Source organism: Drosophila tropicalis, unplaced genomic scaffold (genome assembly GCF_018151085.1).
Source record: "Drosophila tropicalis isolate 14030-0801.00 unplaced genomic scaffold, ASM1815108v1 contig_1009, whole genome shotgun sequence".
Classification (NCBI taxonomy): domain Eukaryota; kingdom Metazoa; phylum Arthropoda; class Insecta; order Diptera; family Drosophilidae; genus Drosophila; species Drosophila tropicalis.
Genome location: NW_027172367.1, coordinates 1,063,696 through 1,077,666, shown reverse-complemented (window position 1 = coordinate 1,077,666; position 13,971 = coordinate 1,063,696). Strand labels below are relative to the sequence as shown.

The following is a 13,971-nucleotide window of genomic DNA, read 5'->3' as shown; positions in this document are numbered from 1 at the left end:
AATAGTTACGGCAAGCAGAAGGCAGGACAGCCGAGCTGCAAATGTGAAGTTGACGCCAAAAACGAAAACCCACAGATATAGCAACCAGAAAGAACAAAAAAGATTCCAAAGCAGGAAGCAAAAGCGACAAATAAAATAGACAAAAAATAAACAAAAATTAAAAACAAACAAAAAACGAAAACGTTGAAAACGACAAATGGGAAGTGGAAAAATGAAAAGCAACAAGAACAAAAAACGAAAGTGTTGCACAATGGGCGTTGCTCCAAGTCTGACACACACTCACAGGACACACCAACACTATCCCCTGATTTATGTCACTGACGACCACTGGCAGGGCGCAGAGAGAACTGCACTGGCAGAAATAATTGATTAGAAATCAAGAGCTGATGCCCTGAAAAGTATGCTACAATCGAGTGCCTGCGTCCTCTTTCGTCCTCTAAACTGCAAACTAAAATTCATCAAGTACTTTGATCAATTAATCTGATGAACGTACTCATGCCTAATGTATGGATTAGCCCCTTCGCAGACGGCTTGAGAAAGATTTCAAGTTTTTCTCAACGTGGATGGACTGCGAGACTAACGAAAACTTACGACGGAAAAACGGGGAGGACGACATTGAGAACTGAACCCGCTTTCTCGACTCGGTGTCGGTTGATGCCACTGACGAGTAACAACGAGCAGCAACGGAAACAAGAAAGATCCTTACATCTTCCTCTCCCCTTGGCCCCTGCTAATGGATGGCACGGCGCTCTGCGCAATTCCTTTTCTCGGAGTGTCCTGGCCAATCCTTTCCCGTCCCGTTTGCTCGATTCTCTGTGTGCACTTTGGATTTCTTTTTGTTTCCTCGCTGCCATTTCGTTCAGTCACTCGACAGCCAGTCAGCGACATCAGCGCCAAGTCTCCCGTTTCTTGTTGTTGCCGTTGTCTTGGTTGCGTCGAAGGACGTTTTGCAGGCGCACCATAGTCCTCCTAACAAAATTTAATACTTATTGTGCTTCGCTTGCTCGCCGCTGCTGGCATAAAGAAACGCAAACAGAATTTATGTTGTGACATTTTAAATTGCGCAATTTTTATGAAATCCTTTTGCTGCGCCTCGCATATCCTTTTGAAATTTACAGCAACAACTCTTGACTGCAACAAAAATGTGAGCGAATTTTTGTGTGGTGTTCTTTTTTTTTTGTCCTTTTCTACTGTCTACAAGTATGTAGATCCAAAAGGTATATACACACATAAGTACATAAGGTCGTACGATTCAATCTTCGAATCCAAGTTATATCTCAATATCACTGAATAATACTACCAGTATCTAAATACTAATTGTTTGAGATTTAGTAGCCCCAATCTTTAAACAAAACCCTATAGTAACGGTTGCAGGGTATCTTAAAGTCGGCCCTGTGACTTGTTTCCGCTTTTCGCATTTTGTTTCGTTTCATTTTGTCTGGCCATTTCAAGTGCGAGTCGAAGTCCCCGTTCGAGTGCAAGTGCGGCTCCAAGTCCGAGTCCGAGTTCTGGGCCGCTGTCAGAATGGCGTTTATTTATTTTTATGTTTAGAGAGTCGCCATCGTCCAGAAACCGAAACTGTCCGAGGCCAAAGGCGCACCGTGGTTCTGTGGTGCCCGAGGCAAATTCAAAAAACCCACCATGATTTACGATGATGATGTGTTTTGGAACGCTGCAAGATGCCTGACTCTTATGTCTTGCTCTGGTCCGGCCTGATGTCCCGGCCTGTCCTGCCTTTGATGCAGTTGGTAAGAAGCTCTACATATTTCCACAAATTCTTTCAGTTTTTGGAATTTACGTACACTTGAAACTTAAATGCGGATGTGGTAGATAATTTTTCGCGAATTTTCATGGTCCAAAACAACACCTATTAAATTTGGTATATCTCTTTCTCTCTCTCCCTCTCTCTCTCTGTCTAAGGATGCTGACTTTACTTATTTACAACATATTTACCAGATAGTCATAGATCTATAACGATTTCACTTCAATTACCTTAATAACATTTTTACATTCATTTGAAGAACTCCCCTCTCCAAGTGATTGTATGCATATGTATGTATGTATGTGTGTGTGTGTATCTATGTAGTTAGTAGGGCTACTTTTTACTGTGCATAAAAATTTATGATTATTGTTTTCACATTTTTCATGTTGGCAATATTAAAAACATTATTTTTCACGCGAATTGGCGTCAATGGATGGATATCGAAGGATGTGGACATGTTCTGTTCGTCTGAGTTTTTATTGAAATTCGCTGATGGAAGAAACAACAAAAACAAAAACAAAAAAAGGAGACAAAAATTGCAGTGCTGGAATCGCATTCAATCCACTCATAACTCAGCTCGGCGCCAGGCTATGCGATGCAAGGACATTGGACACATCGACAACCCATTGTTGAAAGAGGATTCGGACTCGTATTCGGCACAATTGTCAGGCAATAAATCGATGTGTGTAGTGGTTGTAAATTTTTGGCGGATGGCCGATGAAAAAGTGCATATTATGCAATTCGACAATACGCCAAACATGTCGTTCGACCTACGCACTCACCTACCCGGCCAATCCCCCACCCACTTCGCTCCCACCCTTTTGGCAAAAACGGAAACGCGCTCGAACAAGGTCTCTTCTTCTTCTTCTCTCTTCTTTGACTGCTCATCTTGAATGGTTTGGCTGGCCCATGCAACGCTTTGCATATCAATGAAAATGCATACATTTTTTTGTGTTGAGGATTTTCTCTTGTTGGTTGCATTGCCCAATCCGAATCATGGCGTCCATCAAGAGGCATAAATCAGTTTGCAGGCCTGGGGGAAAAAAACTGGCCACACGCATCCAACCGGATGCTTCAGGTTTGACAAAAAACCCAAAGCTTCCCAAAACTGCAACAAGCAAAAACATCGAAAATCCATAAAAATGCATCATAATTTGTGGACATGGTGTCCATTTCCATGGGTATGGTCCTTTGAGCCCAATTCTTCGGCATGTAGAACAGGGCGAAATTACCAACAAACAGACAAACATGTCTCCATTTCAGATGGAACGGAAAAGCAAATAAAGCATGCGGATATTCGGTATTTTTTTCAATCATTTATACAACAAAGGCGAACACCCTTGGAAGGGAGTCTCTATTTTAATCATGACTAACCCAGACGATTTGACTGCACAACCAGAAAAAGACAGACAGAGCCCATTCGCACTTGCAGTTCGTAAGCCCCATATCAACAGTCAAAGTGACTTTAGTCAATTCCCATCAAATTACGAGCACGTGACCAAACCGAGGATCTGGGCCCATCCTCCACAGAGGGCTGTTCCCCAGTTGACACTTGGTCCTGTGCAAATACGTAGTCGTACTCGTTGTCCGCAGCTCCGTGGGCTCGGTTTAATAGATTTGCATTTTCCCAGCCATTACTCGAGTGCACATAATCACAGGACGCATCATTCCGCCGGTCCGGTGGATGTTAATTATACCATACACCCATAGGGTGAAATGGTATATTAAAGTCGCCAAAATGTATGTAACAGGCAGAAGGAAGCTTCTCCGACCCTATAAAGTATATATATTCTTGATCAGGATGAATAGCCGAGTCGATCTAGCCATGTCCGTCTGTCCGTCCGTCCGTCCGTCCGTCCGTCCGTATGAACACGCAGATCTCGGAGACTATAAGAGCTAGAGCCACCAAATTTGGTATGTATACTCGTGTAGTATGCACATGTTCAGAGTTAATTGGAATTTCGGCCACGCCCCCTTACGCCCCCAGGAATCACATAAAACTGTTTTTCTTAAAAAGTATAACAGCTAGAGAGATCAAATTTGGTTTATATACTCGTTTAGTTGGCGCGCAGAAACTAATTGTTTAAACTTTTTGCCACGCCCCCTTCCGCCCCCGGAATTTACATAAAACTGATTTTCTTAAAAACTATGACAGCTACCGACATCAAATTTGGTGTGCAGACTAGTTTAATAGACGCGCAGAAACTGGCTATTTAAAAATTTTGCCACGCCCACTTCCGCCCCCGCAAATCAAACAAAACTGATTTTATCAAAAACAAACAAAGCTAAAGTCACCAAATTTAGTATGTATACTGGCTTAGTATTCGCGCAGAGTATATATATTTTCATATTTTGCCACGCCCACTTCCGCCTTCATAATTAAGAAAAAACCGATTTTCTCCTGTAGTTTTTTGACTATCGCATTCAAATTCGGCAGACTAATTAATCTTATCTATTTCTACAAAACTACCAAATTTTATTGAAATCGGACTAGAAACATGCAAAATATGCGTATGAACGTATTTTACTACGCGGTCCACAAGGCCAGAATTGGCCGTTGGCTAGTAGCGGCGCTAGAGTGCTCGTGTGTTCGTAGAGTGAGCGAGATAGCACATACTATGAAACATGTAAAAACAATTTAATAGACATATGTACATATGTACATTTGGTTTTCGAAATTTAAAAAAATTTGTTTCACCTGGTGTATGGTATACCCGAGTCGACGAGTCGACTTACTTGCTTCATTTTTTTTGTTTTTCTTCGACACGAAAACAAAAACGGCCGTAAATTTTACCTTTTTTCTCTCCACGAGTTCTACCTAGCCGACATTCCGAGAATCAGTGCAGACGCATTTGAGTGCATTCGAGCGATATGTTGGCACGTCATACTTGTATTTATTTACTGAATTATGACCATGGCCCGAAAAGCCTCTGAGAGGGGCATGGAAAGAAGAGTACGTCTATATGAAGAATTATTTGTATGAAGACAGACTGTACTTCGATGACCCTATACCCATTGAGAGGCGGAAATGTGGCGATCAAACCTTCTTCTTGGCCTCCCCCATCTTTTAGCCCTCTCTAATTCCACTACTCAAACAGAGCACTATCATACCGACCCAGAAAAGCGGCAGGTGGCTTCTAAGATTTTACACAACACGGCAAATATTTGAATGTGGCAAATGTCGGCAATGTTTCTTAATTGTTTCTAATTTCTTTTGTTGACTCTACACCAACAAGCACATCTATCCTAGGTGCCGGCGCGAAAGCAACGCAAGGCAACGCTATCTCCTGTTGACAGACACCCACACACATGCCGACATGACGGGAGCTCGTTACCATGTTGGTTTTTGGTTGCTGGTTGCTCACGCAAAGCTTCACATTTTAATTGCCCAAGATTGTGGGGTGGGCATAGAGAATTCTTTGAGCTGCCGCTCTAAACACACAGTCACAGACTTCTTACAATAATGGATTTGCCGAAAAATGTTAAGTTTTCGATGACTTTGCATGACTGTACTACTAACTATATGGATCTCATATCATGAACCTTTTTACTTCTAATAAGATGAAATAACCATTCTAAGATATTCACATTTGACCTCAGAAGAGCTGCATTTTGATAACCATTACATCACTCATCTTCAAGTTTAATCAGTCAATCTAGCCCAGGGTACATATGTATATGTTATTTGTTGTTTGAACTTTGACACGCTTCACAAACTCATGGGCTTCCACGTATTTTGTCACGATTCGATGAACAGATAAAACCCAAATCGATCCGAAATGTTCCACAATGCTAAACTCTGTACATCAGTTGGGTTCCGATCGTCAAAAGAACATGAATTACTCACGCGTGCTTCGGGCTACCAACATTCTGCTGATTTTGACCGGCTACCAGTTGCATTGGTTCGATAGAAAGACTCGTCGGTTTGAAGTTTCCTTAATTGCAGTTGTGAACGTGTTTGTTCTGGGCTGCCTATACGCGGCCTGTTTTGCCCAACACTTTAGGCCATCATCAATATTGAAAGTGCTCCACGATGTGTCACCGTTTTTGTATGGCTTAACTCGTCTCCAGCTTATGTTGGGACTAAAGGTATTCGCCTATGCCATTTACTCATCTGTGAGAGCTGTGGTCGGGGTCAACTCCTTGGTCGAATCTTTCCCAGCAGATGGGCGCGCCCTAAGCAAAGCAGAAAGTGTGGCCTATGGCTTGCTGGGCTCCACCCTAAGTGTTCTCTTTGGGTTCAGCGTCTTTATAGCCTATAAAATGGATTTCAAGCTGCCCCTTCTACAAGAAGCCATGATAGGCATGGCTCTGTTCCTTCCACACCTGGCTCTTGCAGGATCTGTGCGACTTTACTGCATTCTCGCTTGGCTCTCATGCGTGAGATTAAAGCAACTGAAGAGAGAGGCGGAGGAGGAGTTCAGCACCAACCTAAAGAGAGATGAAGCGGACACGGCGTCCACATCTTTCAGTATCTCCCAGCCATCGGTTTCCCCCTCTAATTCAGATACCCTGGAATTAAAACGAAGGCAACTGGAATTGCTAACAAACAGATTTAACTTCTTCTTTAGGGACATGCAATCCTCATTGATTTTTCTTTGCATCCTCAATGCCAATTGCTTGCTATGCGGAGCCTACTCCTATGTGAACTATACAAATAGCTGGCATCTACTGTTTGAAGAGCGGAAACAACGCATCTTCTATGCAGCTAATGCTTCCATCTATGCTTGTATTGGGTGTGATTACATATGTCTGCTTCTGGTTCAAGTCATGATGGAAAAAGAGGTAGGTATATAAATTGCTACTTTACAGTATTAATAATCCTTTTTTATATGCTCAGCGTCTTGGATTTCTGCAAAAGCTAGAATTAATCCTTGCCCAACGAAGTTCTTTGCCCGCAAGCATACATTCTTTAGCAAAGGGTATGAAGGAGATTCTTTTAAATACATTTCAAACAAAATTCTTTTCGCTTTGGCCCTTCAAAGTGACCCATTTTGTCGTAGTAAGTCCACATTCTGGAAAAAATAATCTATATTATTCATTTAAATTGGAATTTCATTCTCTTTTCAGCTGTTTCTGCTTCAGTGTCTTACTATAGCCCTGATTATTGTCTTTCACTACCTAAACGATGAAATAATACAACTAAAAGAACAACTAGAAAATATGAATGATGAATAATACATATTAAAATAATATAAATGAATATCTTAGATAAGAGTTTCCTTTCGTATGTTCCGTTCCTGTCTGTTAAGATCTACTAAATAAATTGTTCAAAATTTATATTCATCCTCGTTTTCTGTCAGGTTTAAGCCGAACATCTGTAGCAGAAAATTACGATTAGAAATAGAAAAGCTAATTACTTACCTACACATACCTACTAATGATTAAAATTAGAATCTTTTACAATACAGTTTAAACATTCTCTGCGTGTTATTTTAGAATCGATGATGATTTATTTACTCAGATGCTAGTGAAAAGAATATGACTGAATTTTTGTTTGTGCTTTCGATAAACTTTGCGCACACATTCACATGGTGAGGGAAGGAGCCATTAGATACAGAGGCATCACAAAATGTACGCCAAGCAGGCGAATGAGCACAATTCGTGTAAGGAAATCTACATAAAATTTACTGTGTTGCTGCCACCAGAAGGCCACCCACACAAACGTATAAACAAAAGTGAACAGGGGCCATGGCCGAACGCATGGCAACTCTGTGGAGATGCTGATGAGCAGATAAATTCATTAGGCAAAACCATGTAATTGTTCCACCAGGACGACGGCGCCGACGACACAACAGCAAGGATAGCAAACAACATCCAGCGATGCGGCCATTTGGCTCAGCTGGCAATGCAGGCTGGTTGCCTTCTGGCAAGGCAGACGGCGACCACAGATCTTAAGTTTTGCAGGGGAGTCAGGGGCTGGAGTCACGTAGCTAGAGCCAGAGCCGACAGAGCGTTACTAAATACAAATTAAACAAATCCATAAATAATGTTTAATAATATTAACAAGGATATTAGCAGAAAGTACTCACACATGCACATAAACCGAAAGGAACTGCCACAGATGCGCTCGCTTATTGCAATCATTGTAGAACTTTGTCTTGCCTGTAGTCTGGGACTGCAGTCGGCGTGGTTAGGGTCGGCGCTGTTGTGGTTTATGCCTTGCAGTGCTTCTCCGTCCTCTGCCCCCCGCTTAAGGATACAAGTTGTTCGCACAAATTAAATTGATCAATTCCAAGGACTTAATTCATATGGTATTTTTCCTATCAAAGGGCTACAAAATAAGGTTCTTAAATTTAGATATGTGTAAGAGATGTAAGAAAATTCCGTTCGGTGATGTGAGACATCATCATTGTCAAGTTACTTCATTTGTCTTTTCTTTGCAATTTGATCTTCAACATGTAAAAGTTTCATTAACAAATATTCCTGACGCGACCTGCCGCTTTTCCATTCATCCTCTTTTTTGGATTTGGCTGACGAAGCTCTCACAGAAGAAGACTTTTGAGATGAAGTTTTTGTCTTTAGAGTTTTGCGACGATTTGTCTGGCATTCGCTAGATGATGAATTACAAGTGGATAAGTCATAGGACGTCGAAGATGAATCATTGGAGCTTGAAGAACTGCTGCTCAAACGTCTCTTCCGGGGTGCATTCACTATGTTACGCACATAAGCACGTGGCGGACTAAGAGAGGGTGTTCGGGGTCCCCGGATGGGGCTACGCCCGTTTCGTGTTTTTGCTGACTTGGCACTCGAGACCCCGCTCTTACGCTGATGGCGTCGAACGCTCTCTTGCGGATCACTCGAAGATTCCGAACTTGATACAGAAGAAGAGCTGCTGCTGCTACTGCTCCTGCTCTTTCTAGACTTTCTTTTCAAATTACGACTCTTCGATGGCTTTCGCTCATCAGCGGCATTTTGATGATGGCTAGGAAGCAATTTTGGGCTTCTTGATTTCCTAAGTGGCGTCGAGGTACGTGGAACTTTGGTTTCTGAGGCCCCTGCAGTTGAAGGTGTTGGCAGAAGTTTAACGCGGTCCACAGGGGAACTAGGCTTTTTCTGTTGATAATAATATGCATTGTTGTTGAAACTGAAAGTCATCGTTGCTGGTGACTCTTGAAATTTTCGATTTGTAGTAGGAGGAAAATAACCCGCTTTTCGCATCATTTGTTTCACGGATTGCAAATTCCTGTCGAAAGAGTTTTCCGAACCGGTCGTAATATTGGAGTTGTACGCTGGCCAAGCTGGGTAAAAGAATAATTTAAATGATGTACATACATACAGACTAGTTAGTAATAGTAATAAAGTATCCTAGGAACACGCTGGTGAAAACGAAAACTCCTAAAGATATTGTTCACTAACTTGTGAAAGCCAAAATTTATGAAATTTTCAATACTTAAAGCTATGTATATAAAAATACCTGCAGAATACGCAACGGGCGGGAGAGACACTGGAAGCTCCTTCTTTTCAAACATAACGTAGTTGCCATAATCCTTTGAGGTGGGGTGATGGAAACGGCATTTACTGCCCCAAGTGCAAGCTTTGCGTAGGAAAAAACGACAGATATTTTGTGTGTCGAGAGATGTGGGCGACTTGTCGTTCTCATCGTCGCTGGAGACCTCGCCATCTTCCAGTTCTTCCTCAACAGTTTGATTCGCCAGCTCTCCTTTCGCAACGAGACCGATTTCATCACATTCGCTGGCCTTTTCTTCGACTTCGCTTTTTATAAAAGTCAATTCTTCAGAGTTTTCGGCGCATTCCTCAATTTTCTCCACTTTTGACATCGTGTCTTGCTCGAGTTCCACATTTTCTTTTATAGCATTTATGTTGTTTTGTGACCCATCTTCCTTTACCACTGGGTAGTCTTTTATATTTATGTTTTGAGCAATTTCTGTGGTCGTTTCACTATTATTTTTATCGGAAGATATTATCTCACTATTGATATTGATTAGAATATCTTTGTTGTTCAATGGAGTCTGTGCTTGCTCCCCATCTTCTGGATTAGTGTCTTGCACGTCTTTATTCAGATTTAAATTTTCCCCAGTAGTAACCTCAAGTATATCCGGCTGTCCACTTTTTTCGCAGATGGTATCGACTTGATTACATGAAAGTACATCGCTTGCTGCTTCCATCTGAGGTTCTTTTACATTTGCCCCAGTAGCAACTTCAGGTATATCCGGCTGTCCACTTTTTTCGCAGATGGTATCGACTTGATTACATGAAAGTACATCGCTTGCTGCTTCCATCTGAGGTTCTTTTACATTTGCCCCAGTAGCAACTTCAGGTATATCCGGCTGTCCACTTTTTTCGCAGATGGTATCGACTTGATTACATGAAAGTACATCGCTTGCTGCTTCCATCTGAGGTTCTTTTACATTTGCCCCAGTAGCAACTTCAGGTATATCCGGCTGTCCACTTTTTTCGCAGATGGTATCGCCTTGATTACCTGAAAGTTGAACCTTTTCTTCTTGCATCTGAAGTTCTTCTCCAGTCGCCAAAGCATGCGAAACATTAAAGTCTTTGTTCTGTTCATCAGGGGATTCCGAGCTCATCATGCTTACATCGTGAGGCAAGTTTAGATTCCCTTTTGGTTCAACACTCGGCGTCTTCGAATCGGAGGATTTTGCACACGAAACTTCATTGTCTGAATCGCGACTGTTACTGCAGGACGGCTGCGATGGGGTACCAATTGGACGTACCCCAATATTTGCTGAAGACGACATATTCACGGAATTTGCAATAAGGCTACTTAATCAAAAATGTTGGTCACATTGTCAGGAAAATGCATAATAAGATAATGAATTAGCGCAAATTTTTTTTTACCAATGTTTTGGGGGCTTACCTAACGAAAAAACGAATCATCCTTCTCTACGAATTAGTGATAGCTAAATTTTTTTTTTATTCGGAACTATATTTATGTGCTTGCAATAACCATTTGTCAATGCGAAATTAAGAATGCTTGCTCTGTTTAGGGTTGCCACTGTTTCTTCCGCTTCGATAAAACTCACTAATCGATTAAAGCTGATTTATCAAAATGGTAAATGGCACAAAATTTGCTATTAATAGCTGAATCCGAATCGGTGGCCTACGACTGAGATTTGTTCTGGTTTGGTAATAAGATAATAATAAAATTTCGGCACAAAACCTTACACACAATCTTTCAAAGAGATGGTGGGTGGTCGCCACTGGGAATAGGAAACTTTTAAAAAACTTATTAAGACGCAATACCAGAAAATTGCTAGATTTATGTTCAGTGTTGGTAAACGTTTAATTACATTTCCATTAGCGCTGCCAGAGAGTTCAATTTAATTGCCGCCTTTTTAATAAGATCATAAACAGGCCAACCCTTTCCTCTATAAATCTGATTGTGAAATTGTACAATTATTACTCCATCGTCATCATTAAAATCATTTTTAACGTCACGTGTGTCTAGCACATTATAAGAATCACAGCCATCTCGGTTGCTTTTAGAATTAATATTAAGAAGCCGTGCCCAACTACTCCACATTTACTTTTTTATCTTGACTATTTCTATTTGACTAATAGTTATTATAGTGATAATATTCGATTTTCTCAACCCATTTAAAAGCTATTAGGATGAACCTTGGGATTTATTGTTTTCATATCCTAGTATGAAAATCATCCATTCAAGTTTATAATGATTATACAAAAATGACAAAAATGTATGTATGCATTGGCTTTGATGACAATAGCCTAGAAAATGGAGAAGCTTTTGAGAAAAGTCACTGAATTTAAAATCCCCAGTATTTAGAAGCCCAGGTGGAAATTTCAGCTCTTTAGCTCATATGCCCTAGAAGGATTTCGCGTCGATACAGACGGACGGGCGGATATGGCTACATCGTCTCGTCGTCTTGATATCGTCGGAATTGCTTTCTTTTAGGCGTTGCAAACTTCTGGCCACAATTAATCTATCCTTTTTAAGGTCGGTAAGCTGTTTTTGTGTTTCTTGACTCTGTCGAAAAGTAAATGTATTGCGAATCAAAGTGTTGTTGTATAGCTTGTACCATAACTAAATTGGTCCGATATCATAATAACGATACCTTAGTACACCATCATATTTAAAGTAGGTATTTAAATTAGAGGTCCACCCGCAGGCAGCAGCATCAGCTCACGCAAAATTACGCCACTAAATTACCATACATACTCGTTCCAATTCTTATATCCCCTTCCATTCCAAGGCGCAGACTGGGCGAAAACTAACGGAAACATATCACGGCAACTGGAGGAACGAAACAAAAAAGGCGACAAGTGAGATGCCGAAGACGAGACGAAACCCAAACAAGGAAATTGCGCGAAAAGCGCAAACATCAGCAATGCGGTAAAGCAGCTACGGCATCTGGTTGAAAGATCGAGATGGCGAAGAGGGTAGAGGTGGAAGGATGTCCCACAGGACTTGTAAATAGCAACAAGGCAAACAAGTTAAAAAGTTTTCCTCTTGTTCGCATTGGCATTTCTTTATGCTGGCCCGGGCCCCAACATAATCGTTTCTCATTTCAATGGTGGTGGGGCACCGCTAGCTACGCCGCACAACCCAGTCCAATCCTCCCCAGCAACACCTCACGCTTACCTTTTGTGCTGGCCCGCAATTTAGTTTTGAGCGTAATTTCTTTTAATAGCGCCAGTCGACAGATAAAATTCACCACGACTCTTTACCCCTGAGAACATGAATGCAGGAAAAAGGCGATGGGATGAGGGAAGGTCAAGGGGTGAATGTGAACGCTGGCGGATATCGCAAGTAAATTGCTTAATTTTGGCCATGTCTCCGAGGTCTCGGGTTAGGCTTGTTTTTGCTTTTGTTTTATTGGAGAAGGTCTGGCAAGCCCCCGAGTGGAGTACTGGTTGGAGGTTGACGTTGTCGGCCATGACGATTTCATTTGCATTTTATGATAATTGAACTTCATAAATATGTCACAGCAGCATCTTAAAAGTGCCAGCTGTAAGTACACACACCGTTGCTTCCCTGAGATACAGATGCAGAGTATCTTTGGAATCGGAGCAGCTCGGCGACAGTGGGTAGTTGGTGGCATGTGCTTCATAATTATTTTGAAGTGTCGCCATTAATTTGAAATACTTATGTGCGTATGGGCCTGGACCATAAAGTGCTATACTGAATGCGGATTACGTTTACCTTTTAAATATGCTAAGTACACACATACATACATACCATATACATACATACATATGTATGTAGCCAAAAATGAGCATATGTATGTGTGACGTTTCGTGACATTTCGTTCTTTTAATAGGAGATATTTATTAGGCAGCCATATTAACTACACACATACATATCTAACTAATGACTAGTTTAACGGGTCATTAGAATCAGGACATAATCGGACATACCAAGGAATTAGAGATAACCGTCAACGCATTGAACAAGCTAAACTCAATCTGGGCATAAGCAGGATATATGTGGCCGCAAATCCCAACAGCGTCTTAGACAAGAGACAATGAATATTAATGAGATGTCATCAGTCTTTCGTCAAATTAAAACACACAGCACAGCGGCCCAGAACGGTGTCGCAGTCGAAGACATCCAACATCCTTGCCGGGCTTGTTGTGCGCACATCCTGCGGTAACTTTTCTAATTGTTGCCAGCACAACACGAATAAATCAGCCATAAAACAGGAAGAGAAGGTGGTAAAGGCGAGAACTAAGACGCAAGAGGGGCGCGAAACAAGCTGTGAGTTTCCATGGCCGTGAGGAATTTCGGCTATTTGTTTTGCAGTAGTTAAGTCTTCTATCAAAAGGACAATGGCATGGTGGTTGTTCAAATTATTGTTAGGGTTAGGTGAAGTCAAGTCAATTCAAGGCTAAACCCTTCTGCAAAACGTCACACGTCAGCGCACTATCATCACGCTTGTTTACACGCATAATTATGTGTGCCGGTACCGGATTCCGGGAATAGCGCCTGGCTACGGAGCCGTATACCTTACTTCTTACCACCGTGCCAGAATACGTCACTCGCACATCCACATCCACCTCCTATCACCACCCCCACAGGATATGTATAAGACTCCTTGCGGCTTTCGGTCTGGCCTCAAACGCAATTTAATGCCTCGTGACAGATTTCTCACTTGAACCTAAGATGACGGGCCGTGTCACAATTTGATGCTGATAATATGTTAATGAGGTTTATTTGATTTATATTCCCCTTGTCATTGGGCGAGGAACCACCAAGAAGGATGGCT

The 13,971-nt window shown here is 41.6% G+C and overlaps 2 protein-coding genes across 2 annotated transcripts; one reads left to right on the top strand and one right to left on the bottom strand.

Annotated features, from left to right (window-relative positions):
• The first annotated feature begins 5,596 nt into the window (after positions 1–5,596).
• Positions 5,597–6,860, top strand: Grl40a (Gustatory receptor-like 40a). Its single transcript, XM_068303628.1, has 2 exons — positions 5,597–6,547; positions 6,603–6,860. The coding sequence occupies exons 1-2, from the start codon at positions 5,597–5,599 to the stop codon at positions 6,858–6,860; spliced, it is 1,209 nt and encodes a 402-aa protein (XP_068159729.1).
• A 332-nt stretch (positions 6,861–7,192) lies between these two features.
• Positions 7,193–10,732, bottom strand: LOC137586575 (zinc finger CCCH domain-containing protein 18). Its single transcript, XM_068302668.1, has 4 exons — positions 10,602–10,732; positions 9,180–10,504; positions 7,795–9,003; positions 7,193–7,721 (listed from the first exon to the last, which is right to left on the bottom strand). The coding sequence occupies exons 1-3, from the start codon at positions 10,619–10,621 to the stop codon at positions 8,123–8,125; spliced, it is 2,226 nt and encodes a 741-aa protein (XP_068158769.1). The 5' UTR covers positions 10,622–10,732; the 3' UTR covers positions 7,193–7,721; positions 7,795–8,122.
• Between the last annotated feature and the right edge of the window lie 3,239 nt (positions 10,733–13,971).

Coding starts and splice junctions, on each gene's coding strand:
- Grl40a (XM_068303628.1), top strand. CDS start 5,597: ATGAATTACTCACGCGTGCTTCGGGCTACCAACATTCTGCTGATTTTG. Junction 6,548..6,602: donor AAGTCATGATGGAAAAAGAG/GTAGGTATATAA, acceptor TTATATGCTCAG/CGTCTTGGATTTCTGCAAAA.
- LOC137586575 (XM_068302668.1), bottom strand. CDS start 10,621: ATGATTCGTTTTTTCGTTAG. Junction 10,505..10,601: donor ATGATTCGTTTTTTCGTTAG/GTAAGCCCCCAA, acceptor TTGATTAAGTAG/CCTTATTGCAAATTCCGTGA. Junction 9,004..9,179: donor GCCCGTTGCGTATTCTGCAG/GTATTTTTATAT, acceptor TCTTTTACCCAG/CTTGGCCAGCGTACAACTCC.